A 27,058-nucleotide genomic window follows, 5' to 3' on the forward strand; every position below is an offset into this window, starting at 1 on the left:
CAAAGGACATTTAACAGAAGAGAACAAAGATTCACAAGTATGAGGGACAAAAGTCTTGACTCCAGACCCTTAATTTCCTAATAGTGATATTTCCCCTCCCCCTGCCCATTTTAAGAACATCCTGTAACATTAAATACTCCCATAACATATGCATCTTTCCTCTCCCAACCCGTGCAACCCTCCTCTCCCTCGCTTTTTCATGAGCCAGTGTTGTTCTGAGTGTGAGAGTTTCACCACGTCCATCTCATTGCAGGATCTGTGTGTATGTGTGTGTGTGTGTGTGTGTTTGGGACCATCAAGATGCTCTTGTATAGATGTTGGACAACATGTTGGCCCTTTACCAGATGTAGCCCCCATCATCCACCTCTCCCACCTCTCCCTCTTCCTCTTCAGCCTCCTCTGCAGTCTCTTCAGCTTCTTTCTCTTCCTCGTCTTCCCATCCAACCCCACTGCCAAAATCACCTGAATATGCCATTTCATCATCTGTAGACAGATGGAGAGAAAACATGCGGGGGGGGTGTTGAATAATCCACTGTGGCCATTTTGTATATTGTAATGAATTCTGTTCCGCATGTCTTCCTCTCAACTTTGATGGAGTCCTTTCTTTACCAATGAGAAATGCTGAAATCAATTTAAAAACATTGACTGCAATGGCAAAAAAAGGGGCGTGTGTTTGACTTTGTCTGGATTTTAATAGCTATTTCTAAACCTTGCCAGGGGACCCATTCTTATCAGACGCAGGTTCAGTCCAACCAGCCCTCATTTATCTTGAAAGACTTTTCTCACAGCGACAAGCGGCGCTTTAGAATGCAAATGACTCCGGACACATGAATGTGGCACTGGTCCCTGCAGTGAGTTATGTTGCAGTGGGCCTCAGTCCTTTAACATAAAGGAAGCCTTGTGCAGAATGCATGTGGGGGTGCTGCGGAGAAGTGGGCCAATCCGCAGCGGACATTTTGAGGGCTTTTTTTTTCTTGCTACATTCAGCTTTCAAGTTCAAATTCTATTCATATATATTAACAGCTGAAACCTATGGGACTTACCGCAATCTGGCTTGCCACGAATCCTAGATCCGGCTACTTCTCCTCCGTTTTGGTCAACACACCAGCACTCTCCCCTGTCACACTGCTGCTTCCTGTAGTAGCCGTCCTCATCGCAGCTGGGGATGAATCGACCTGGCGTTCATATGCAAAAACACAAATAAATAAGCCAGGTATAGTAAAGCAAAAGCTTACAGACCGCATAATTCCTCCAAACCTCCATGAATCATGCCTCATCACACATGGCACCGAGCCCAAGTAAAAAATGTAATGCATGCAGCAAATGTGGCAGCCAATTCCATATTCCATGAATACAAATATGTTCACGGAGCAAGATAGGGGTGAATAAGTATTGAGTTCACATATTGCAGCATATTGGGGTGGTGTGGGTGTGTGTGTGTGGGGTGGCTAGCTAATCATCATTGGATAAGGGAGGACACAAGATTGGAAAGTTTTCAATTTCTGAACTGTTACATGAATCTGAAATACAGCCTGTGTTCACACATAAGAGTGCAGAAAGCCAGGTAAAGGGCACAACATACTGTAGTTGCATTTATCACTGAGGCATAACTTGTGAACTGCGCACTCTTCAGAGATAGAGGGATTTGTCATGATGTAAAATATTTCAGAGGCTTATTCTATAATTATGTAAATAAAGAAAAAAACATTAAGTGTGACGCAAATGAGAGGGGGCAAAAACAGAACTGTCCGTCCAGCCTTTCAAGGGAACATCTGAGCGTCGGGCTGGCAGAGTGCCCCCTGCTCGCCGCTCTGTGTCCTTGGAGAGTCCTGACTCAGAGCCCAGTCAGCCAGCCAAACTCTGCAGTGCGTACACACACACATGTACAAATACACACACACATCCACATAGTCACACGCTCACACATACACGTAAGACACACTGATGGCTGCTTTCCTTTGCCGTCTGTCAGTATCAAGTTCTAATCCACAAGACTGATCAGGGACTAATCCCCGCCTCCTGCTTGTCAGCTGCTCGATGAAACCCTTTCGACCAGGAAAGACGGATCCAATTGGGTTGAAATGGTCTTACGAGAAGTCAGATACCTACCAAACTTTCTCTTGCCGCCGTCTAGTACTTGGATCCTCTCGAGTTCAGACAGGCAGGGTGGCTCTTAAAAGAAGAGAAAATCATTTTTACAAGAGAGAATAAAGGGACAAAGCACACTCCTAAGCACAATCAGACGATCAGACATAGAACAGAGACAATGACAATCAAAAGTCAACAGTAAATTCTCTTGTGAATGAAATCAATATTTTGCTGCACATTTTAAAATCAATTCCCATGCATTTCCTTCCAAAACAAAGAACTGTGTGAGCTTGGGACCTAGACCTAGTTTCTGCTTGGCTGGTTGTCTGACAGGCGCAATCTCTGAGAGCTGTGGGAGAACCAGGCTGTCAACAAGCAGCAGGAATGTTTTTAGCTCCTTGCGGTAACTGTTTCACCCCATAGGGGAGCGGGAGGATGAGTAGGAAGACAAATAGTGACGGACCAGCACAAAACACAAGAGGTGGCAACACCTGAGGGCAGCTGAGCGCCTTGAAGTTTGAGGGGAATATGTCAGCATGCAGGCACAAGAACCTCACATCCTCCCCGGAATACTCACTCTCTCTCCAGAAGCAGAGGCACCACTCGGCAGTGGAGACCTTGCCGTCCCTGTAAGAATCACAGGAGTTGAAGAAGGGCCGGATGCAGACCTCGTACTTGTCCAGGTTGATGGCAGCCAGCTCAGCCTGGTCCAGGTACAGGTCGCTATTGGTGTCCAGCTTGGAAAACATCCAGCCTATGGAGTCCTTACAGCTGGCCACCAGGCTCCTGTCCAGCACTGCAAACACAAAGACAGATAAACAAACATTCATTTTTATCAGGGGACAGCTGCACAAATGGAAAATGAAACCATGCCAGTGTGCTCAGACATATCTCCTGTTTCCAATGCAAATCCACTCTATTTATTATTTTCTTAATTTATGTTACTGGTTTCAACAAAAAACGGGTTTATTCTATGGAAATGGCATTAGTACTTATCATTATCATCCAAGAGTCTCCCACTTCAGACTTTACAGCCTGGACTTGGTGCTTATCAGGCACTAACTTGAGGGTGAACAGATGCTAAGGCTCACTTCCTGTCGCTTTGTACTTTGAAGCACAGCATGCTCCTGTATGTGATGCAATCTTATCTTGATCCAGCCACCCAAAAGTTTCCAACCTTGTAACTGTTTTAACATGTTTGATATACCGCAATTGGTTGCAAGAGCCATCCAGCGAGAGCTGCAGAAAACATGGAGGCGGAAGCAGCACCAGCAGAACCATAAAGCTGAATTTGTGAGGATTTTATTGTCCCTTTTCCAATTGCAGTCACTGCATGGTACAATTACTGTTTTACATGGCTGCTGCGTCTTGAGCCAGGAAGCGCCATGTGAAAGGCCACCAGTTTATTTACTTTTGAGGCACCAATGGACATTACACATCCAGAGGTGTGTAGTGTAAAATCGGCAAGAACTGTAGGGTCCACTTTTATGTCAGCAGTAGCTCCTGGGAAACAACATCCGTTATCTATACTGAGATATAATAAAAAATAAAAGACTTTACAACTTGTCTAGACATTTTTATAGTATACTGCATGAAAGTATTGTCCCTCTTAATGCCGGGATTCATTAAATAGTAGCTCTAACCTGATGTGGTGCTGGCTGCAGAGGTTCTGGCACTGGACTTGCTATTGTTGTTCTGCTTGGCATTGGTCTGCAGTAGCTGGAACCAGTCCCTCAGACGCTCCCCAAGATCAGCCAGGTCCTGTCCGGTACAGCTCTCTGTGGTGGCCAGAAGGAGAGGGAGAACATGATATTTGTGGCGCCTATTCAAGTTGTCATGATTATTATACCTATTGTTTGTGTGTGAGACACAGATACAGAATGAAACAGAGAGATGGGGAGCGTTGCTTTGCAGTGATTACAACTGAATTAATTATATTTATTTTTTGTCTATATTTGTTGTATGTGTTGGTGTATGTTCGATCTTACCATGTTTACTCTCCATGGATGTAGGGGCAGCAGTTGGACAAGGACACAGACCCGAACACTTCAGGGTAAGATCCTTCCCTGTAAGACACGACTGCTGCTCCAGCTTGCACTGCAACACAAACACACATGCATTAACACACACATCGGCGACATCGACAAGGGGACACAAAGGTGAAGTAAAATGAGTTATTGCTGCAACACAGATCAAATATTCATGAGGTGACCGACTGTACGCCTTAATTCAAATATGAGACTTGCTCCTGAATGCGCTTTCCAACCTCTGCTTGCACACAAGGTCAGGAATAGTGATCCAAATGACAAAGCATAAATCAATAAAAACATGGGATTCTGTCACCACAAGCCACCAATTGGTCCTTCTGAGGCCATATATCATGGCTCTTTGTCTCGGTTTTCCTCCTGAGAGTCTCTTCACGCTGCTCAGCTCTGAATGTGCAAGGTGTATGTCACTATTTACCCCACAATGCATATTACATTATGTTAGCACGAAGTCAAAGCTGTGAATAAATATATTTTGCACATATTGCTATACTGTATGATCTTTCAGTGCAAAGATTTCAACACTTGTCTGTTAGTATAACCTACATTGGTTATAAATGTCAAGACTATTTTAGCAATTCTTATTAACACAATGCATACAGAACATATGTGATGCTGAATCTACACATGGGCATAATTGTCACTTCCTTATCGAGGGGGGTGCTGTACAGTTCCACTGCCAGTGATTCTCACCCTCCACCTACAACCAGTGATTATTTTTACCTTCATTTCTTTTCTTTTCAGATAAATGCACATGTTCATTACATTTATTAAGCCCAAGAAAATATATATGATTGACATGTTGGCACCTCATCAAGTTTATAGTGTTAGCAAACAATTCATTGTCTTCTGAATGGAGTCATATTTCTGGCAACCTGGCGAATGTACATCCAATATTCACTTTTGTTTTCCCTCCATTTTTGGTCTCCTAATAAACTGGCAACCAAGTGTATATCACAATATTGCAAATATATGCAAATTCACATCGAAAATGATGAAACTGGTGTTCAGTGCAATGAACTGTATCTATGCTTTACATCAGACAAAACTCTTCAAATGTGTGAAACAAAAACCCTCTATAACTAATTAAGCATTTAATTATTATCTGCTTGAATCATTAAAAACATGAAACCACTGAAGGTAGATAAACCGATCATATTGAATTAATGCCCAGCCCTATGGGTGTGTATTTGCTTCAGTGTACCTTTGAGGCATAGTTGTGTCCATCTGATCCGCACACAGGCCCAGTGGAGGAGATGGGACAGGGCTGACAGTTTCCATCAGGAGACCTGAGAGCAGGCTGCTTCAGCCTGCAGGGGAGAGGACACGCAAACACTTCACCCACCCCTATGTCCAGCTGAGACAGCAACTGCTGTGCTAATTCAAAGTACAGTCACAGCAGCACCAACCTGAACATGAAGCAAACAGCCCTTTTCCATGTTGTCTGAATGTATTAGCTTATCATTAAACAGCAGGCAGTCGTACTGCGCTGGTGCACAAACAAGCTTTATTATTACCGCTGTGGCCGACAGGGAAACTCATCCCAGACGAGATCAAGCCACTGACTGTAAACTTGGCTGTGTTGATCTCATATGAGTGTGTATTAACAGAGAAGCTTGTTGACTATGTGTGTTTTGGGAGTTAGTCAGTTCTTGCCCAGGGGCTACACACACCCTCACCTGTGTTCAAGTTTCTTGCGGTTGACGCACACAGCTCTCTGGTAGCCCTGGGCGATACACACCTTGTGTCGGCTGCACTTAACCTTTTGACAAGGGTCCTTGGTGGTGTCTACATCTGGGAAAAAATTGAAAATTAGATGAATGCTGTAGTATGCTCACTCTTCACGATTTACCCTTTCCTCTGTCCGTCTCTGCTCATGATTCTCCTTTTCACTCCCAGTCTAAAATCCCAAATCTCTCCCCTCCATTAGCTTAGCATAACCTGAGAGTCAGTGGTATACGAGAACTGTTGGTCTTGCACTGTAACAATGCATCTTGAGGCATTTTGTGTTTTATTGAGGATAGAAAAAGAAAACTTATTTCTGAACATGAAAATTAAAAGACCTTCTAACAGAATGAAGCAGATTAGTTAGTTTCTAATACAGCTGCGCTTGTTTTGAGTTTTTAATATATACGATTACGATGTACAATTTTAATATTAAACTTTAGGTGACCCGCTAAGATGAGTGCTTTTCGCAATGTAGGCTAAAGCCGGCATGGCTAGCTCACTGTGCCCCATCCATCACACTCTCTGCTAGCAGCTAATGCCAGACCGTGTGTCAGCACCCCACACACACTCATATGTCACAGCTGTCTGTTCCTAGCAGGCCGCCTGGAGCCCGACCTGGATGTCACACTCTATTCTTTTCATATCCCCTAGCCTTTATTCACCTATACTATCCATCAGTACAGTACACCAGGATACAGCTTATTTGCAGGGGTGCTTGAATCCCCTGCTCTTACTGTATCCTGTTTTATGGCACTATTATAATTTAGCAGGCAGGCTTAGGATCTCCTCTCTTGTCCTCTCCAGTGGCTGAATACATTAATGCTGCCTACATCACAGGATTACTGAAGCGAACCGACAGATATCTGATTTGAGAAGCAAATCCAAAACAATACACCCCCTTGTCATGGCTGAGCTGGTTGTATAACTGACTGACTGACTGACTGAGAAACAGTGAGGCTCGGAGGCATTAATGCCCAGATGCAGACTCATCCATTTAGACTGTCAACAGCGGAGCCTTATTCTCTGGTCGCGACGTATCGCAGTTGGCATTGATTGTGTAGAGTATCTCAGTGTACAGTATCACACACATCTTCCAGCTTTTCTCTCTGTCCGTCTCTGCCTTTGTCTTGCTCTTTCTCAACTCTCTCCTCTTTTGTCGCTGCATGTTTGCTGTTTCACCCCCTTCGTCTAATTTACACCAGTGCATCAGCACAATCAAGGTGCAGCAGCCAATTAAAGCCTTACGATACTTACAAAGGAGGACAAGAAGATTAAGGAACTAATGGGAATACAGCACAGTAGGTAGGGGGGTTAAGTAGGCAAAGCGGTGTATTTTGCAATCCATCCATTGAAGGGTTAGGCTAAGGGTATCGTACAAACAGAGAGCAGATAACCCTGCCTTCTAATAGCAAAACATTTGTAAATAAATCTTGTTGGTAGCAAGTGGCTACAATGCTGGCACAGCTTTGTGTTGTGAGTACAGAAGCATAAGGTGGCTGCCTGAGCCTCATGTTAACTTAACAGGCTTCCACGGATTAAAGCAGTGCCTATGATGATGATGTTTCCATAGCAACAGGCTCTCCGTGGTCCGGGAATCATTTCTGGGTTGACTGTGATTTGCAGCTCAATCTGGTGTTTCTGAGAACTCTCTCACTCTCTGTTTCTGAAACCCCCGTTGTGCAATCATGTCTATCAATCTCCTTTTCTTCCCTCTTTTCACTTTTCTTTGTCTTCTCCTCATATCAGACATCTTCACTGTGTATTCTCGTTCTTGCTCTGCCGGCGGGTTTATTATTTTCCTCGTCACATCCACTCTTTCTCTGTTCAACCCCCGATGCACCCATCTACTTCCATTTTTACTTTTCGAAAGTCTCTCCTTTGGTATTAAACTAATGCCTGCAGCAGTAAACCTCTCCTAATTAGGCTCCCTGTGCTTCAGTCTAATCCAATCCCGATTTGCATGAGGTTTATCCCTGCAGATTGAGGATAACGGAAGCAGAGCTCAGACCACATCCTCATCATCAACCCTCTTATCTACTATTTACAACTCAGTCTCTAATATCATCAGTGTTATCTTGTTTTCTAGGTAGCAGTGAAGCCCGACATGTCTCTGGCATGTCTATAATTGTCAGTCCAGTTAATGCAAAAAACAAGCTTGAATTCCCACTGCGACAAACCTGCATTCATTGTTATTTTGGCTACAAAGTGCAACAAGCTGAAAACACAACACTGACATTTACACATCCAGCAGACACAGAGCTATGTTAGCATTTATTTTAGCATTAAAATAAATAGCATTAGCATTAGAGTTGTGTTTCTGTCCACCCACTCTCCTTTTAGCTCTGTTTTGTGTGCTAAATGCTCTATGTTCACCAGCTAACTTTTTCTGTCTACAGCATGAAACATTAGCATACAGTGGGTTCACTGAAAACAGCTGACTACTGTGGCTGGAAACAAGTTGGGGGCTGTGAGACTGAACCACAACAATGCTAAAGATGCTAAAAGGCTCAGTGGAGCTGAGGGGAACTGCAGAGTTGGTAATAATCTGTGGGTTTGTTAGTACAAGTGAAACCTTTCAAATTACACATAATCATTTGAGTCATTGCAAAAGGACATGTGGAGCATGTTGGGAAATTCACTTTCTTGTTGAGAGTTAGATAAGTAAATCAATACCCCTCAATATGAAGCTATCGCCAGCAGGCAACTTGGCAACTTGCTTTTTATACATTTCTGTTGATACTAATTAAACAGAAATATACAATGTGTTAGTCAAATTTAAAAGAGCTGGTCGGTGGGCTAGCTGTTTCCCCCTGCGTCCAGTCTTTATTCTTAGCTTAGCTAATGGCTGGTGGCTTTAACTTTATATTTAGTGTAAGCAGACGTGCGATTGGCGTCGATCTTTTCAACAAACTCTTCACAAGAGAGTGAATAAGCATATTTCCCAAAATGTGGATCTATGCCATTAACATATAAACACTTTTTAGGGCAGCTTTAAATCTCCTGAAAAGATTCATGTGTCAAGAGAATGATCGTGTAAGTGAAAGATAATATAGGAAATAAACAAAATTCAAGCTACAATTAGATACAACGTGAAGGATTTAAATTGGAGCTTAATTAGAGAACGCTGAATAGAGGAGATTCAGTAGCAAGAAGACAATGTGAGGCATGTCTTAAAAAGATTAGTTTTAAATACATGCCGATCCCTTCACATCCTTGTATGTGGGGTTTTGAATTTGATAGAAGCAGCCCCAGGTGGCCCGAGGAGGGAGAGCAAAAAGGGGTGACACTGGACAAATTTGTGGAGTGTGAAGGTGAGACTGGCAGCAGTGGTCTCTGGAGGATTGTAGTGGCTGTTTTCGGAGGTTAAGAATTGTAGTAGTCCAGACAGAAGATTTGTAAAGCATGTACAAAGAGCTGGCCAGACTCCCTGGTGGGGGGAGAATCTGATTTGGTGGATGTTGTGAAGTAAAAATGTGTTAATAGCGGCGGAGAGGTCTTACAAAGGGCAGGATTTTCCCAACAAAAAAACAAACGAGTCACTCGATCATCTTGACGTTGAGTTTTGAGCTGGTGGGTAGACATCCAGCAAGGCGTTTGATGGCAATCTGGCATATGTCTGTGTGTGTATGAGCTACTCAAGCACCAGTATCTATCAATAGCCTTAACAGGTATCAAACTCTAGACCTTGTGGAGTGTGGACTCAGCGTGTTTTCCTATCTCCTTAGTGTCTGCCATTGATCTGAAACCATTGATTTGCCAGAAAGTGTCCATTCAACATTCATCTGGTCTCTCTGGCTGAGATAAGCTTCTGGAAAACCAAGGTACACTTGAAAGTGTATGTATAAAAGGATCAGGTCTTCTGTGAGTGCTGTGCACAAACACTTGATTGTTGGTGTGTTTGTGCATGAGTGTGTGCATATACACTTTGTTTGTTCTTACAAGTTCAAATTATGGTTGTTCTCCTGCAGTGTTTATTGATGGTGAGGTGATTCAATCAGCATCCTGATTGATGAATTGACTAAAGAAATCAGCTGCAAATTACCCTGACCTCTCCCTCACTCAGCCACACAGCGCTGGCTCAAGTGGAGTGTGGTGCCTGAATGCAAATTTCCACCTCGGCCTGTTGTTGCCGTTGACTGCCTGTGTGTTAGGAGTGTTGACAGTTCAAAAGCTCTGTCTTCCTCTGCGCGGCGGCGTAGTGGTCTGGGCTGCCTGGCTGAGAGATGAGGCCTGCAGGCTCGGGAGTGAAGACATCACACTGATTCAGTGATGTCTCAGAGGGACAAATCTTCTCTTTTTGCTCCTTCGCTTCATTAGGCCACTCATAAAGGAAGGCAGATCAATGGAGGGAGATAGCACACTAGTGTCAAAACGAGAAAAAGGGAAATAGATAGATGAAGGGCTTTACGCTGCGTGAAATGAAAGTACAATTCATCTGACAACCTAAGGCAAGCATATAAAGCTTTGCTAAAGTTCCATAAAAACTGAACACACAGTTGAACGCCTACATTACAGAGATGTCACTTGTGAGGCTGATCTATGTCGGCCAGGTTGACAAAAGTTGGTGTATTATTTCAACTCTACTGCCATACAAGAACGCCAATGCTGGACGATTCCGCGAAATCCAGGATTATGTTCAATTACATTTTTTATCCTCAAATGCCGATGTTTTTTAAATTCTGCAATATTTACACACGGCAACAATGGTATGGTCAAGGTTTGTAGGATTGTAGTTTCCCATGTGGGACAGTCGACCAAAATTTCTGACATGCCAGTAAATCCAAATGATCGTCCAAGAGCCAGATAGTCGATCGTTGATCAGGTAATTAATATTGCATTGTGACCCCCCCTCAAACTGAAAGTCAAACAACAAGTGATCTGGCAGCAATTCGGCCTGATTATAAAATTAGTCTGGGGCAACCAATTTGTGTCTAAATCTGCCTTGGTTTGTATAGTCTCTGCCTGGATTTACACCACACTCTCCACCACCATCATTAAAATACAAATGAGGAAATATCTTTTGGAAAAATGTAATTCCAGGACTGGTTTAAATGCAGTTTCTCCATAGTGCCTTTACCATGTGATGATGCGGTCTATATTTCTCTAAATGAAAATTACAGTTTAAGATATATTTATTGCTGAAAGACTTCAGATGTGTATCAACATGTGACACATTACACAGCTCATTACAGCGTATCATGTTTTTGCAGACTAATGACCTCCTCTTTGTATTCTTCCTAGTGAACAAACACCTTCCTCTTCACAGACGAACAGAGCACAAAGACATCCTTTCACTTTTCCTTGCTTCATTTTCACCCTATCATACTCTCCTACACTAGTCAACTTGCTTCCTTCCCCTAGTCCACAATTTCCTCATCACCAGACGGCCCTGGAGTTGGCAGGAATAATATTGATGTCAGTCACTTCCCACCCTTCTTTCACTCTCTTCTCTTGCATTGACTTCTCTCTATGGCCTTTCATTGGAAACCATAATTAGTCCTTCATTAAGCCCTTGGAAATTGCGCTAATGGACTCTGCCATTCAGCTGACTTCATTTAAGCTGCAAATCAAGCGACAATGGTTGAGGACACGACTCTGTCATGACTTCATCTTGCAGGGGCTCGATTAAGGCTGGAGTCGCAGCAGGAGTCGAGGAGGAGACCTCAGACTGTCAGCCTCAACACAAAGCTCCCGCTCGAGTGCAGCAGAGAAAGAGAGAGAGGAGGAACCAGAACGCAGCGGTGATGGGTTGAAGTCGAGCCAATGTTTAGCGTCTCCTGGGAGAGGCACATCAGATCCACTCAAGCAGATGAAACAGAGCGCTAACATCTTTCAACCTTTTTCGCTGAGGAACCACTACAAATGTGGACAGCAAGCGGCTGACCCCAGAATACAAACACAGAACATACGCAACGCTGTCTAATACGATGAACCACTGACAGCCTGGCGAGCATCACAGTTCAAATACAGGCCACAATACAGGCTAATTACATCCAGTTTCAATAAATCATGTGGCTTTACCTTCACTGCATCAGCATGCATGCCAGGCAGTTACATCCAAAACATATTTTTTCTCATTTGGCTAACATGTATGGAATTATATTTGTGCTTCAATCCTGAGTGCGTGAAGAGACATTTTGAGCACGGACACCGGGAGGTGTCATGGAGGAAGAAAAAAACCCAAACAATTCTTGTGTACGATTCAGTAATTTGTGCACTCAAATTAATAAGTCATGCTCTCGGTTTAGCATCACCTTCATGCCATTGGTCTTGTCTTGCTCACTTTGGATTGCTTGGATTTACTACAGTTTTATTTTGATCTCAGACTGAGATATGTGGATATTGTATGCGTTCTAGTTGTTAAAGGTTATCTTTAAGATCCCTTACCCGTTTATAACAGACTGTTTCACCAACATTTCCGTATTAACTACAGCAGATGCACTCTTTAAATGGAGTCAGTACCAGCGTTGTGGCGATCTGTGTTACAGAGTGAGCGTGTTGCCTCATGGGTTATTTGTAGTTGCTAGGCTAGAGATTCTTTTTAACATGTTTTGCTGCCACAGAAAAAATAAATCCCTGACGAGTGAGTTGAAAGCGTCTTTACTGCAGACACTGACCGGGATTGGACTCATCTGTCAAGCAGCCAAGAATCACCGATAACGGTATTTCATAATAGCGAGCTCAAAAAGAGTTTGAAAACTGCCCAACAAGAGAGTGTATTAGTCTGTGATTGATATAAACAGAAAGAAGAAGCAACTGCACTTAAAACCTACTCCAACAAGCTACACAACTGTGGATTTACAACGTGCTTTAATGGAAGTATTCCATCTTTTACTTCCCAGAGAGAAAATAATAGTATAACTAATAGTATCTCAGGAAACTCTAAAAACAGGCATTTATCTCATAATCGTCATCTTACGGTATATTTTGTATATGTATTGATAAATTATCGAGCAAAAGGAATAATTCAGCAAACAACGCTAATTAAGTGCTCATTAAATTGATTTGCATGTTCGTCAATAGAACTTAATAAAACTAGGTAAGGTAACTAAAACTACAATTTATCGAGTACAGAATCAAAAAAACTATTAAAACTATTCAGTGCATGATGATAATCTCTTTTTCTTCAAAATATAATTTACATGTTGCTCAAAATGTCTCATCGCACACTCAGGATTAAGGCACAAATATGATGCCATATATCAAACTAGCAAAAACCAACAAAATTCAGGGACTTAACCACACTGTGAGGAAGAGATGGTGTGAGACTTACTGTCATTAGAGCCTTGATTTTCATCCCAGGTACGGACATAATCATCCTGCAGAAACATGAAGAAAACAATCATTTTTTAGCAGCTGCAGAGAACGAGGAGCCACGTAATTCACACTGCAGGCCTGAGAGCACAATGTTGTTGATAACATGACATATTAACACTCTGTCATCTTCATAGAGAAGTGAAGTAGTTTACATTATCATTGCACGCTGATTATAATGTGTACATTAGTCTTGCAGCATGATAATTAGCCAAGTGAATCACACCAGAGACAGATGGATATGTACTGTGGCTGTACATCTGTATGGAAATGAGCCCAACAAATCTGCACCCGACGCCTATATGTGAGACATATGGCATTGGGGGGTGAGCTGCCTTTTAAGTGCTCTGTCTTTTTTACCCCCACTTAATTAGAACATTAATCGTTCTAATTAAAATGGGCAAGTTGAAGGAGACTTGAAAAAATAAAAGAGAGAGAAGATGGATGAAGAGGCAGAGATAAAGACACACAAAAAGACAGGGAAATGGCTCATGAATGAAAAAGATGTTGTACAAAGGCTGGAGAGAACTGACCTCTACCTCCTGGTGAAATGACAGCAAAAAGGAGAGAAAAGAGCCAATATTAGTGAAGAAGACAAGTGTAATTTTAGATTCAGGGTGTTAAGCTGCATTCAAGGACATTATAAGGTCCCATGTTCATTTTAAAGCTCCTGAAAACTCTCTTTATAACATGAAACATTCATGGCTAAAATAAACATCCCTATTACCTATCAAAACTCAGATTAGGTGCTTCATCAGGACTTTGTGGGTCAGATTTGATTGACAGTGGCCTAGCAACAACAAACAAACAATTTTCACATCACACTTCATTCAAATGTTGCAAAACTCTGATTGGTGCAAGGAAAAACATGACATCACCTTTCCCCACCCCAATTTAAACCACTGAGAAAAGCAAAGAAAAACAGATAAATACCAAAATCTCTCCTGTGAAATAACCTAAACTGTTTCAACTTTGTCAGAAAATAGCATGTTGGAGGGCCACTCATTGTCTCATAATAAGAGGCTTATTAAGAAAATACGTTATCAGGGCCTTTGATATTAAATAAATATAGAAAGAGTGAAGAAAAATCACATACTGCCAATATGGCCCTTTCCGCCTAATTTTCTGGTGTAAGGGCATTCAGTTCCCTTTAAACATAAGGGAATCCCAAAGGAGACAGTACAGATGTAAAGCTTTTTGGATCACATGAGTAATTTCAAGATTTTTACAATTACACCCCCCCACCCCCACCCCCTCGTTCGCGAATGCTTACTCATCACTGTAAACATTTACTGTACTGGAAGCGTGCGCCAAACAGCTCCTGACAAATCCTGACACAACACGTGAAATAAGCAGCCTTCATGAAAGCTGGGACCTTCTTCTTCTGACCCTCACAGTTTTATTTCGCAGAGGTAAATATTTTCATCACTGGCAAGGACTACACTCGAGCTCTGAAATCTACCACACGGCACTACAACTCATTCTTTACCTGCTGCAGCGCCGAGCTCATTTCCCCTGCTCAACGACAGAGAAATCACTTCCAGTAAACTGGCTTGTGTCTGGATTTGAACTCAACACTCCAGTTGAGCTTTGTGAATGATTGGTGGTTATGTAGTTTAACCTTGTTGGGCTTGATGGAGTCACGCATTTGCAGGGTAAGACGTCAGAGTTTACGACCAGGCCATTAATCTGACGCTTCCCATGTCTCTTTTACTGATGCTTCAGCTCCTGCATTATTTAGCAGCCTTTCTGTATTTGTGTTTCTGCCAGGACGGATGAGGAAAGTGTCCTGCTGCGCTGACAGGACTAGTGGAAATCAATGATTTCATAAAAGAGAGGCTGCAGAAAATGTATTCAGGGGGAAATAAATTCTCCTGAGTGTACAATGAAAGTGAGCCTGAGACGCAGAGCACAGTGACAAGTTTGGCACACAGCAGAGAAGTTATATCACTTGAAAATATGACTCACAGACCAAAATTCTGAAGAAAAGACTGCAGGTTTTTTTTACACAGAAGTGATTAGAGGAAGCAAGCTGAGAGCTGGAAACACTCAGCTGTATCCAGGAGCTCTGTGATCTACCCGATAACATCAGAGAGATCTCCTCTAGCTAAACATGGCGGGGAGGCTTACCCTTCGCATCAAACATGGCAGACTGTTCACCCTGCTGCCGAGCTCCACAATACTGATTGACAGATCACAATCCCTCATATCTGCGGGGTGAGGATCACCACCCGATGAGCCTGTCCACTGTAAAATTGGGCTCTGCTCAGGGGGAACTGCATAGTGTCACTGAAGAAAGTGTGTAAAAGACAGATATTGGTTGATGGGTGTATGTGTGTCTATCTGACAGGTCGTGTCTGTGACTGACAGGTGTTTCTAGGTAAATGTCAGCTGTCAGATGTGCTTTGCGTTCACTGTGGTTATCCGGAGGGGTTTATCCTCGGTGAGAGTGCACCACTGCCTCATCAGTAACAAAGGACACAGGGATATCGCTCATGTGGAGATCTGTGCAGGCTCGTCTGCCAGATGAAGGTTTGTACTTGACCTTTTCTCACAATTAACGTTAACATCTGCCTTCAGTGGATACATCAAACCCACGCAGAACAGCTCAGAGCTACAATATACTCACCACACTCTGTATCGAGAAAGCACCAGGGGTCATGAAATTCATGCAATAGCCAATGTCAGCCCACACAGACCCAAATCCCGTGGTTTCATGTATGACAGTGTTTCCGTGGTCAAAACCTTTTTTATGAGTGAGGTGAAAAAGCCTCAGCTGCTGCAGAGTAAAAACAAGTATTGAGGGGGGTCCTAGTCTGTAAACATTAAGCCAGTTCCAACCTTGTAGTTGGAACTGATGCAGAATTTTGATTTCTATCTATTCTTGATAAACAAAACAGTGGTTCAGGTTTGAACAAAGCAAGGCAGTTGAGTGTGTAACCAAAAACCACCTGGTTAGCATCAAGAAAACATTGTGGTTTGGTTGACTACTTGAACAGAAAGTGACTACTTTGTTAAGGATAGGGGACCTTTGTTGTCATAGTTACGATGACCACTTGGTGAAGGTTATGGAACCAACGTGTCGGTAGTAAGCAGGTAACTAATAGCAATCTCCTGACTTAAATTCTGAGATTTTGTTGACATCCACCCCAACCAGCTCCCTCTGTGGCTCTACTACAAGATTACACTTCTTCCTCCTTCCCGCCCAACGGACAAGGTTCATAATTACTATGGCCTGTATCACTTGAACATAAACATATGTTGTCTTTAGGCACCTTTTTCTTGGGAGGAGTCTCAAAAAATGTATTTCCTTAACACTTGTGTGATGTTCGTGTAAAGAAGTAGACATGCAGGCTAGAGAGGGTTTGATCAGACAGTCACCTGCTATGCAGGATGAGACTGAGTGCCACTCTAAACTCAAGGTCCTCCTTGCTGTAATCTCCCTCCAGACAGCATCAAGGGCCAGGCTGCATGCCCACCACTTCTGCTGCTGAGTTCCCCTTTTTCATCCTTTTCCCAGTCATTTCTGACGGCAACGAAAGGTCCTTAGGCAAATACAAGAACCCCTTCAAAGACGAGGGCCACTGAGAGGCTGACCATTTACAATGAGGATTTCTCTAAGATGGAAAGCATCAATTAGCTGATCAGCAAGCAGCAAAACATCCTAATTTCAGCTTGAAATAGTGACAACTATTAGAGTCTTGCAGTGGGTTCAGTATTCAAAATGCGCAATAAACATCTATCTTGTTTGTTTACAAGACAAATTCATGTACTGATGCTTTGTTTTACATCAATGAAAATCTTGTGAGCTCACTACTCACTAAGCACACTACTGAGATAAACTCCGCTGGATGCTGTTGTAGTACAAAATATAACCCCCAAATGTGATGAAATAAAGCTGAGAAATAAAAAATTACATTGCCCTGAGGTTGTGTTCAGTAGCGATGCTACATACAGCATGGTATCACTTCCTCCCACCTAGAGATTCACATAAAGACTCAGTTGCTGTTCACAGCCTCTCAGCTTTGGTTAACAGACCACATGAGACACGCCTGAGATGAAACAAGACCCCCTCAACAACATTCTCAACCTATATGTTCTCCTCTTATCTTCATGCACGCTGGGCTGCAGGGCACGAGAAGCAAGCCTGCTGATTCCTGTATTTCTGCGTGCACGCAGGACTCCGAGCCGATGCTGAAGGATTGCAGAGCAGAGGCAGAGCATCAAACACTGAGAGAGCCTGGCCTTGACAGAGTCAAGAGCAAGGCTTATGTAAGAGAGCTGGGAGGACTAAGTAAGTAAAAGGTGAAGCAGGATTTAGTAGTTTTGAGAACCAGATCGATGGGACAAAATAAGGGTGGAGATGAAGCAATGATATAGAACAGCGGTTCCTACTTGGAGTCGCAAGATAAATTGTAGGTGTTGCGACTCAGAGGAAAGAAGAAAAAATGTATTCCTACTACTCAAAATGGTGCTCCTTTTTCTGTTTTCCTTAAGGAGCAGCAGTGAATGGTGTGTCCAGTTCTTTAAGACTTTTTTTGCTCAGAGTTTCGCCTCTTAGGCTGCCTACCTTATAATGAAATTCGTTGGGGCTGTATGTAGCTTGAATGGAATACCTGCAGACACTATTCAGGGATAATAAAAGATTCTGCTAACATTATTGACAATATTTTTATTTACAGTTAAATTATGTATGTGACTCTCTCTCTCTATACTTTTCTTTTACTTCATTGTATCATGAAACCATTGTATCACTGTGTCATGAAACCAAACCTCTGCCCTTTGATACACACATCAGACTCTCTAATGTCACTCTCTACACCCTGCGGGTTTAAACGTAGACTTTGATAAAAGCATTACGCTTTTGATGGAGTTTGGTGGAATAATCTTTCATATGTATTTCCATATTCCATATTATTGTATCTGCAGAGCCTATTTGATGTATTTCAACTCGGGGGACCACAATTGTAGACTGCATTTCCCATGTGTACCTGCATGTAGAAGCACAGGTGTGCCCTATTTGATGTCATTATAAGCTTTGAGATTTGTCAAACATTTGCCCCGCAGACTGTCTAGTGACTGAAAGCTTGGCTTCATTATTACAGAGTGTTCCTTTTTCTAATAAATCCCTCAGTTCAAACGGAGCTTGGAAAAACTATTCTCCTGAGAAATGGAATAAGAAGTTTAGACATTAGTATCTCTCATTTCTTTTGAACATTTCAAAACACTATACTTGTAACTTGTAATGCTTTTTAATGTGCAACTGCTATATAGTATTGTGTGTTTCTCTGTCTTGCAAAATCCAGATTGTGGTCAGATTTGTATCCACACTTAACTAAGATCAGATGTAAGCTAAGCACTTCCAAATGCGGATTGTGTGCGTGATATAATAGATGCACAAGGTTGCACAAAAAAAAGGCAATTATAACCGAGAGCGTTGGCTCTGCTGAAAGTCTCATTTAGAATGAATAATTTACATTTCTTATGCTTCAGTTTGCGGATAGATTTCTATCTTAAAACATACTTTGACAGATGAATAGACATATTGTCTGTATTGCACTTCTCCTTGCCGGCTCATACATGAGTAATCTCATTCATACTAAAGGTGGTGGACAAAAGGTTTCATTTACGTCTGCACTTAGTGGGCACATAATACTATAGATATTGTGCATTTTACATAACAATCCCCTGCCTCGTCCAGGAAAAGCTATAATATCACTCTTCACACTCAAATAGAGATGAGTGACGTCAGAAATACTGTGACAGCAAAGGATGGATGAAAGGTCAAATACAAAACCTGACTGAAAATTGCACTCAATTATGTAAACGGTGAATTGCTTTTTCCATTTCACTGGACACATATTCAAAGGTACAGGACAAAAAAATGACGAGTTTCACCAAATTTGACAGACATTTTGATGCAGTGTTGAGATCTTAAACTTTCTTCCTTCATCCTTTGTTGTTTTGTTGTTTACAGCATGCACACACAACAGGCACACACGCATATACAGCTATAAAAATCACACTTAGTCCACAAAGTTTCTGTGCACTCATGCCAGCCCTGTATTCACTATCTATAAATACAATCAGCCCTTGTGCCCCTCAGGGCCCTGCGGGGAATAAGAAAACAGTCTGCAACTCACAGGAGAATCTGGTATAAACAACGAGAACCTTCCCACTTCACCGAAAACACAGAGCTCGACTGAAAAACAGACATGTACAACAATGGAAAATCAATGAAGTTGCCTTGGCAGGGGCTACAAGAAGGATAAGAATCAGCCAATGATTTGAGACAGGGGAGTCTAAAACAGTGTAATCGAATAAAAAAGTCACAACTGGATCAGCAGCAACAGTGTGCTGAAACCTGGCTCGTCTTGTGGCAAAGACTGGCTTTCGTTTCTGGTGTCTAACAAGTCAAGTCATCAAGCTCATATCTAATGCTGCTAAAATCCCTTAAAAATAGATTCTCATGATTACTGTATACCGTACTATACACTGGAAATTAAGAAACACTATTCTCCAGGTATTGCAGTGTAGAGTTAGTTAGTCTGAGTATAACAATTATGTGGAAAGCCCTGTTTGGCTGCTCAGCTTACTCGCACAAGCAAGTTTTTAAAGATCCATGCTTTATTGTTCGTACTTTCAAACAGTATGATTCACTTTCAGCGGTGCAAGAGAAAAAGGGTTTCAGGTTGGCGACTAACCGTTTAGCAAGTGCAACGCTAGCTCGGATAACAAGCTTAGCTGGAGTGTAAGATGCCCAAAAAATCTGAGCAGGATAGAACCAAACACACTGTTTAATCCATTCCTTACACTTTCGCTCTTGTATTTTAGGTTTTGGAGAGGGTAAAAAAAGGAACCACCATCCAAACTCCTTTTTTTCTTTTAAGGAGTATCTCTCTTACTGCATCCCTTTGGACACTGCTTCAATATGTGGCAGCTGCTAAGACAGTAAATGAAATCCATAAAGACATGTTATTTCTTGAGTTAGTTCTGACCATGAGTTCTTCTCAGCTAATAGCTTCTTTCATATCAAACATCACCGCTTCGAACACTGTGGGTCTCTATGTGTGCATCTGTATGTGTGTGCATGTTTTTCTGAGCTTGATTACAGTGAACACTTTCTTACTCTCAAGTGCTAAAACATCCGGATTTGTGCTGTTATTTCCGACCACTTCTAACTTTTTCTCTTCAAACTCTCTTGTATCAACCACTGTAGCTACGGGAGCTGATCTGACACCGACTGTGACTCAGTCTGGCTCAAGCCCAAAGGTAATAACACTTGGGTGACATTTACGGTAGCGACAGCCACTGCCACTTAAGAGTTATTGTTAGTTTTGAAAGAAAAGACTTCGATTTATTGATCCTGCCTTACAGAATCTGAAAAGCCACACACAGTTTCATAATAATGTAAGAGGCGTAGTGCATTTTCAAATGAGAGTTAATCATCAAACTACCATCACACACACCATTCAAACTATTTTGGAGCTTTTATTGTTGCTAATAACCGGGCTATTTACTATATAGACAGGTTTTTCTAACCACAGGAGGACATTGACTTGGGAAGTATCCCACAAAGAGCTCATTACAGGCAGATTCCTGGATGTCAGATGTTCTCTGCAGCAAACAACCTATTTGGCATACCGACTCCCAGGTGTAGCCAGCACAGAAGCAGGTCACTCCGGGAAGTCATGCATGTGAAATGTTGAAATGCAACTGCTGGCAGTCAGGGATTTCTAGCATCTGTAAGGAAGAGTATTGTACAAAGGGATGCTTTAAGAGACCTGTCTTTTTCAACTGTATAGAGACTTCTGGATGAAGATGCTTTTATTCAAATTTTGTATATGATTGTATCTGCTAAGAAATCTGATATTTATCACCTTTCTTCACTACTTTGAAAAAATAAAGCTCTCCCTGTCTCTCTGCGGCACCTGTGCCCTTCAGCTGTGGCTGTAGTGCTGCAGTGGAAAGCAGCTGTAGCCGTGCGATGAAAGGCTGTTTCTTTTTTTTTTTCTTCTTCCTTCTACTCAATTACAGCCCACCTAGGCCTCTGGTAGCCAGCCAAGACACCCCACAGCGCACCAGCAAAGTGTCCAAAACCCTGAACAACCAGACCATCTCCCCCAGAACTGTTGGAGGTGTTCGAGATGTGCTCCATCTGCATTGCCAACAGAGCTCTGGATGTTATAGAGAATCTGGAGTATGATAAGGGACTCATGCCAGAACAAAGCATGACTAGATAGACTAATGGGTTTCTGATAAGCTGCTATCATCATTCAGTAGCAGTCTATTCTAACATCAGAGAGCACGGGGTAGTCGAGCGGCTGTGCGATGGGAACGGCAGGCTGAGCGCAAGGCTAGTGATGATAATTCACTGTTCATGTGGATAGTCTTTAATGGAGTATTTGGCTCCAGTGTAACAGACGCCATTATCCACAATTATGTTTTGTATGCTATGGTGAAATGATAAAAAAGGAGCACTGACGGGAGCACCCACAATCAGTGTTAAAATTCTGCTGGACTGCAGCCAGTTTAAGAGGACGAGAGGGTAAAATCAGGCAGCAGAGTATAAGCAGCTAAGGTGAACGTGAACTTCCCGTCAAATGTTCTTGCCAGACTGCCAGAACCTGCATATTTAATCCATCGGCATCCACAAGGGATCTAATGTTTTTGTGCTGGCAATGAGTGTTTTCAGTTCCTTAAAAAATGAATTGAATGGATAACAGGTGCAGGCAGGATTGGCACAGGGTGGTCCAGAGCTGCCTGATTGTGGAGGCATGCGTTTTTAAGATAAGGATTTACCAGGCACAGACAGTGCTGGATGGGAAGCAGAAGCACTGAGCCCATTCTGCCATGTTCATACTGGCATGCGTGATGGATGCCGACAATAAACAGCCACCTCCTGGGTGAACTTGTATTGCTCTGTCCTAATCATCATCCATTTTTAGGCACATGTCTGAGTTTATCTTAAATCAACAGGAATAAAACATCAGACCAATTTCATGGCTTGGCGATTTCATGGACAGTATCATTTTTACAAGGGAAGTTGAGCAAAAAATTGAATTTACTGTTGATTTGCCTTTAGTAGACATACCAAATTGGATCAGCTATGCATAGCATGCAGTAGTCTCCAGCCATTTAATTTCATACTGAAATGAAAATAGACAGAGCCTCGACTGGTGGGACGATCCCAGTTGACCTCTAATTGTCCCTGTAATCGAGTCTCTGAATTTCTGTGTGCCGAACAAATTTTATTCAGCGGCTGTTCTTAAAAACGGTGCTTAAAATATAAATGAGTACATGAACAGCAAGATGAGTTTTTATTATTATATGTTTTTCTCGCTACTGTATGTCTCCATCTTTTATTCATCTATTATAGAGCTGTCCAATTCTGATTTGAACTCCACATTGAGGGTTCATTATCAGTGAGGGCTTTCTGGTTGGTCACCCTCTCTTGTCAGAAATCCACATATAATAAACAATTCCATGTTATTCCAGCTTTAATTTGAACTAAAAGTGACTAATGTCTCATAAGAATTGAGGAAACAACACTGAGGATGTCAGTCTTTGGGTTAAAATAACAACTCTGCCTTCCCTGTTCCCCTGTTTTCTTTTTTTCCCCTGGATTTGGTGCATTAGTGGAATGAAATGTTGAGTGCACCTGTCAGATTAAAGGATTGAAGGTATCCCATTCTATTATTTGTTGACTGTAACTGTTAAATCTAATCGCCTTGTCTTCCTGTGAAATAGATTAAATTGAAGTGCGGGGAGCTATTTTTATTGGAAGTGAAAGAGCCTCTTATCCTGAGTCTGCTTTTACATTTTGTGAGAGAATAAATATGAAATATTTACAGTGTGTGTTCTGCAGCCTATGTATTGTGTGTGTTTATGCATGTGAGGGCTTGTGTGCGTCCGAGCGTGTTTGCGCACACGCTAAAACGGAGAATGAAAGAGCTCATCTTTCATGTTGTGCAGCTTTGATTATTGCTTTCCAGTGTTGGATTAATATTCAACATCCAACTCTCAGAGGACACGCGAGTCAACATCAATTCAAGTAATCTGAATACCTATAACTGTGTCATTGGCAGCCCTTTATACATTAACCAAATAATTCCCAGAGACTGAACTGCTCATTTTCTAGTTCACATTTGTTTTTAGCTCAAAGACCAACATGAAGCAACACCAATTAAATGTTCATTATGCTCAATATTCAGCAGCTCTCATTAAGAAACATGAAGAAAATACTAGTTGGATACGGAAATGGTGTTTCAGTTGAAGAAGTTTACAGTTTGAATGATAGAAAAAAATCCTATTAACGGATTATTCCACTTATTTCTCCACCCTGAAGCAGGACTGGTGATGGGTATAGAGTCATCAAACCGTCAGTGATACATGCTCCATTTCAACACCATAACACGGAGACTGCTGTTGCTACGGCAGCAAGCTGAAATCAAAGTGGTTTCTATTGGCGATTCCCCCGGGAGGTTCAGTGGTTCGCTTCTCTGATGTTTCTCCTGTCATCATCATCATCACCAGAGACACCACCACTCCTGCCCTTTAACGCACTCGCACAATCACGCACAGATGCAACAGCCCTGACAAAAATCACGCTTATGCGCCTGCAAGTGCTTAAGCTCTCACACACACACACACACACACACACACACACACACACACACACACATACATAGTAAGATGATCACCTCTGGGAATAATGATCATGAAAGAGACACAGTGTGGAACTGTAGGGGCTGTTTGTGTTGCACAGCAGCTTTGATGTTAAATTGAGGAAAAAAGGGAAAGCACAGCAAGTGACATCTTTATTCTGGATGGCAACCCCTTAAGCAATGTTAAGAAGATGATCCCACTTTCCCTGAACCGTTTATATCTTGGGATGCTCCACATTTTCCATGCGTGTGTTTCTGTTTTTATTCACTCTTGGAAGGCTGCACAGCCAATCACGATGTGCTGGATTCAGAGTGAAGTTGCTGTTCTAACTAACATTTTGGATCAAGGCTGTGTAAATATAGCAGCATCCAGTGAGTTATAATCCCACAATAATTCTGACTTAATCTTTCCATGCCCACAATTTCATTACTTCTCTAAGTACTGTTCCAGAGGACATTCGCTTTAAGTAATCACACTCAAAGTAATCTGTCCCCAGGAGGGGCAGCTACCAATTTTCACCTTTTCTTCAGGGACGCCCATTACCCGTGATTTAAGGAGGCGTATGAATGCGGATCAAAAATGACACCACAGCCTCTCTGTGATGGTTATTATTTAGAAAAGGCTCACCATCTCCTCCTGAGAAGATACGGCATTGTTCTCATATAGATGCTCAAGCTTAAGCTCACATTTCAAATCCAATAATGATACCTATCAAGTGCTAGTAACCACCCAGGATCAATTAAAAACGAATTAACAGGAGTTATATGGAACATAATCCAACTGCACTATTGTCCAAATCCTGTTGGGATCATTAGTAATCATTTCACGGAGCTGGAGGCAAAACTACGTCCATACATCCACAGACACAGCAATATATCACCGTGCATACCCTGCAGGCTTTAATCAATCCCTGCAACCCAGTTCAGTCTGTTCAGTAGGTGAATATGCACATCAATCAATCACCGTCCCCCTGCTCTAATTGCTTAATTCTCTTGTTTGTGAAATCTCCTGGGACACGTCTGGAAGCACATCTAAAGTAACCCATATTAAGGGCAGTATGATGGAATAGGTCTATACTGCTCCTGCCGTGGAAGTGGGACTAAAACATTAATTGCGTATAATTAAACGAGGGCCCAAGAGTAGGAGCATATACGTTTTGTGTTTACTACTTTATTTTGACGTAGAGCATTCCTGGCAAGGCTTGTTTCCTCTAATGGAAGCTCTCCAATTTAATATCACTGAATTTTGAGGAGGAAGTCAGAAAAGTAAAACATCCAGTCAGTGATTGGCATTAGGACAACGATTTACCTTACACATACAATATGCAATATATTTTGAGTAATTATTTAAAAACAACCACAAAATCAGGCTAAACATGTACATGAAGATTCAAAAAGATTCAAAATAAGGCATATTGTGAACTGTAAACACAATCTCTCATACATTTTCTATTTCCATCTACTTATTCCATTATATATGTCCTGAATATATATGCTGGCCACCCACATATAGACCGTACAGAGTTTATTTTAGAATATTTTATTATTTTTAAACATTTATTCTAAAGTGTGTGTGTGTTTCTACAGTGTGGGCTATGCCCCAACAACGGCGCCAAGTTTGTGTGTATCATCAGGCTAAGAAAGTGTGTGATAACTATTATTACTGTTTCTAAATGGCCGTGCGTGTTTTCCCCATCAGCGCATCTTTCTCACAGCCTACCGCATTACCGCGCATCTCTCAATCAACACGGCGGACTTACGTCTCTGAAGCGATTCCAGTGCTTGATCTTGCGGCTGTACTGTGAAATGGTGGACAGCCACTGCTCGTCTTCCATGAAATTCCCCGTTTTTTCCGCCTCCTTGGCGCTCTTCACGTCGCTCTGGAAGGTGGACCCCGCGAGCATCACCAGCGGGACGAGAAGGCACACGATATCCGTAATTTCCACCATGGTAGCGGACAAAAACACCTCGCGCACACCGGCTGTCGGCTTTCCTCTTCTGGGAGGGGGAGGATGCTGAGGCTGGACTGAAACTACCAACTGATTAGCCTATAGGACGCTCCTTCTGCTGCTGGGAGAGAGAGAGAGAGAGAGCTAGAGAGAGCTAGAGAGAGAGAGAGAGAGAAGCCTGTTTGATGATAGTACTCAGGGTAAATCCTGGAGCTGCGTGACACTGTTTGGTATGTTTGTCTGAATACGTCACAGACTTGTTTGTATTTTAATGTTGGAAGTTGGTGTCGACATGCTGCACCCTCAAAAGTCACGTGACGCCCTGCACCCTCACTCACGGCTTGTTCAGGTGGGACAGTTGGTTTGGTATGTGGGGCAGTCTGAATTAGGGCTGCAGCTAAGGATTATTTCTATTGTCGAGTGAACTGCGGATTATTTTCTCAGTTAATTGATTGATCATTTGATCTATACATTGTCAGAAAATTGTGAAAAATGCCCATCACAGTTTCTTCAGTTCAAGGTGATGACATGTTGCGTCACCAACAGTCCAAAACTTAAAAAGAAAGCAGAAAATCCTCTTAGTAGAAGAATGTCTGGTATTCTTTCTTGAAAATGGATTTAAACAATAAATCAATTATCAAAATAGTTTATTAATTGACTACTAGTATATTAATTGACTACTCATTTCAATAGTCTGAATTAAAAAAGCCTTAATGCCACAAATACTCAACTAATAATCAGTTCCACAACAGCACTGTGTGCTCCATGATGTTATTTTCTTTTGCATGTCGTGTTGCTGTCCAAACTGCCCGACCGGTTGAAAATCCTTGTTTAATGTATGAAATAGGCCTTTTATGACAGCAGACATTTTAGATGTCATAGCAGGAAAAGCACAGGTGTAACTAATAACATTATGACTCTGTTCCATTTAAGTGCCCCAGTAAGTCCCGTGCATAATATCATGGGCCTGGAACTGGAGCACCTAAATGCAATGCAGCCATAATTAATACTATTAATTACACATGTGCTATTCCTGCTAGCACATGCGGTGAATCAACACCCCTCTGAAACAAATTTTAACATTTATTGACTCACAAATTTGTTAGTATTAACTATAGGGCTATTGTATTGGCTTGCGATGTCTGGATTGTTAATTGCATTAGACTACATAGGTGTTACTTCTATTACAATATGTCCACCCCCGCATAAAAGAGAATGACTTGCCCTTCTTCCCTTACTGCCACTATAACAGAGAAACTTACCTAAA

At 42.1% G+C, this 27,058-nt stretch overlaps 1 protein-coding gene across 1 annotated transcript; it reads right to left on the reverse strand.

Annotated features, from left to right (window-relative positions):
- Positions 1–337: 337 nt before the first annotated feature.
- spock2 (SPARC (osteonectin), cwcv and kazal like domains proteoglycan 2) lies at positions 338–25,791 on the reverse strand. The gene is made up of 11 exons (XM_070916213.1): positions 25,603–25,791; positions 13,709–13,717; positions 13,135–13,180; positions 5,813–5,927; positions 5,338–5,443; positions 4,077–4,185; positions 3,732–3,866; positions 2,666–2,884; positions 2,110–2,172; positions 1,044–1,175; positions 338–483 (listed from the first exon to the last, which is right to left on the reverse strand). The coding sequence occupies exons 1-11, from the start codon at positions 25,789–25,791 to the stop codon at positions 338–340; spliced, it is 1,269 nt and encodes a 422-aa protein (XP_070772314.1).
- Between the last annotated feature and the right edge of the window lie 1,267 nt (positions 25,792–27,058).

The sequence above is a fragment of the Enoplosus armatus genome, chromosome 12 (genome assembly GCF_043641665.1).
Source record: "Enoplosus armatus isolate fEnoArm2 chromosome 12, fEnoArm2.hap1, whole genome shotgun sequence".
Classification (NCBI taxonomy): Eukaryota; Metazoa; Chordata; class Actinopteri; order Centrarchiformes; family Enoplosidae; genus Enoplosus; species Enoplosus armatus.

Bases quoted from the DNA above. Each gene is read 5' to 3' on its own strand.
- spock2 (XM_070916213.1), bottom strand. From the start codon at position 25,791: ATGGTGGAAATTACGGATATCGTGTGCCTTCTCGTCCCGCTGGTGATG. The intron at 2,885-3,731 runs GTTAGAGCTACT...TTGTGTTTGCAG, and splicing joins TGCAGCCAGCACCACATCAG to TGCTGGACAGGAGCCTGGTG. The intron at 1,176-2,109 runs GTAGGTATCTGA...TATGAACGCCAG, and splicing joins CGGCGGCAAGAGAAAGTTTG to GTCGATTCATCCCCAGCTGC.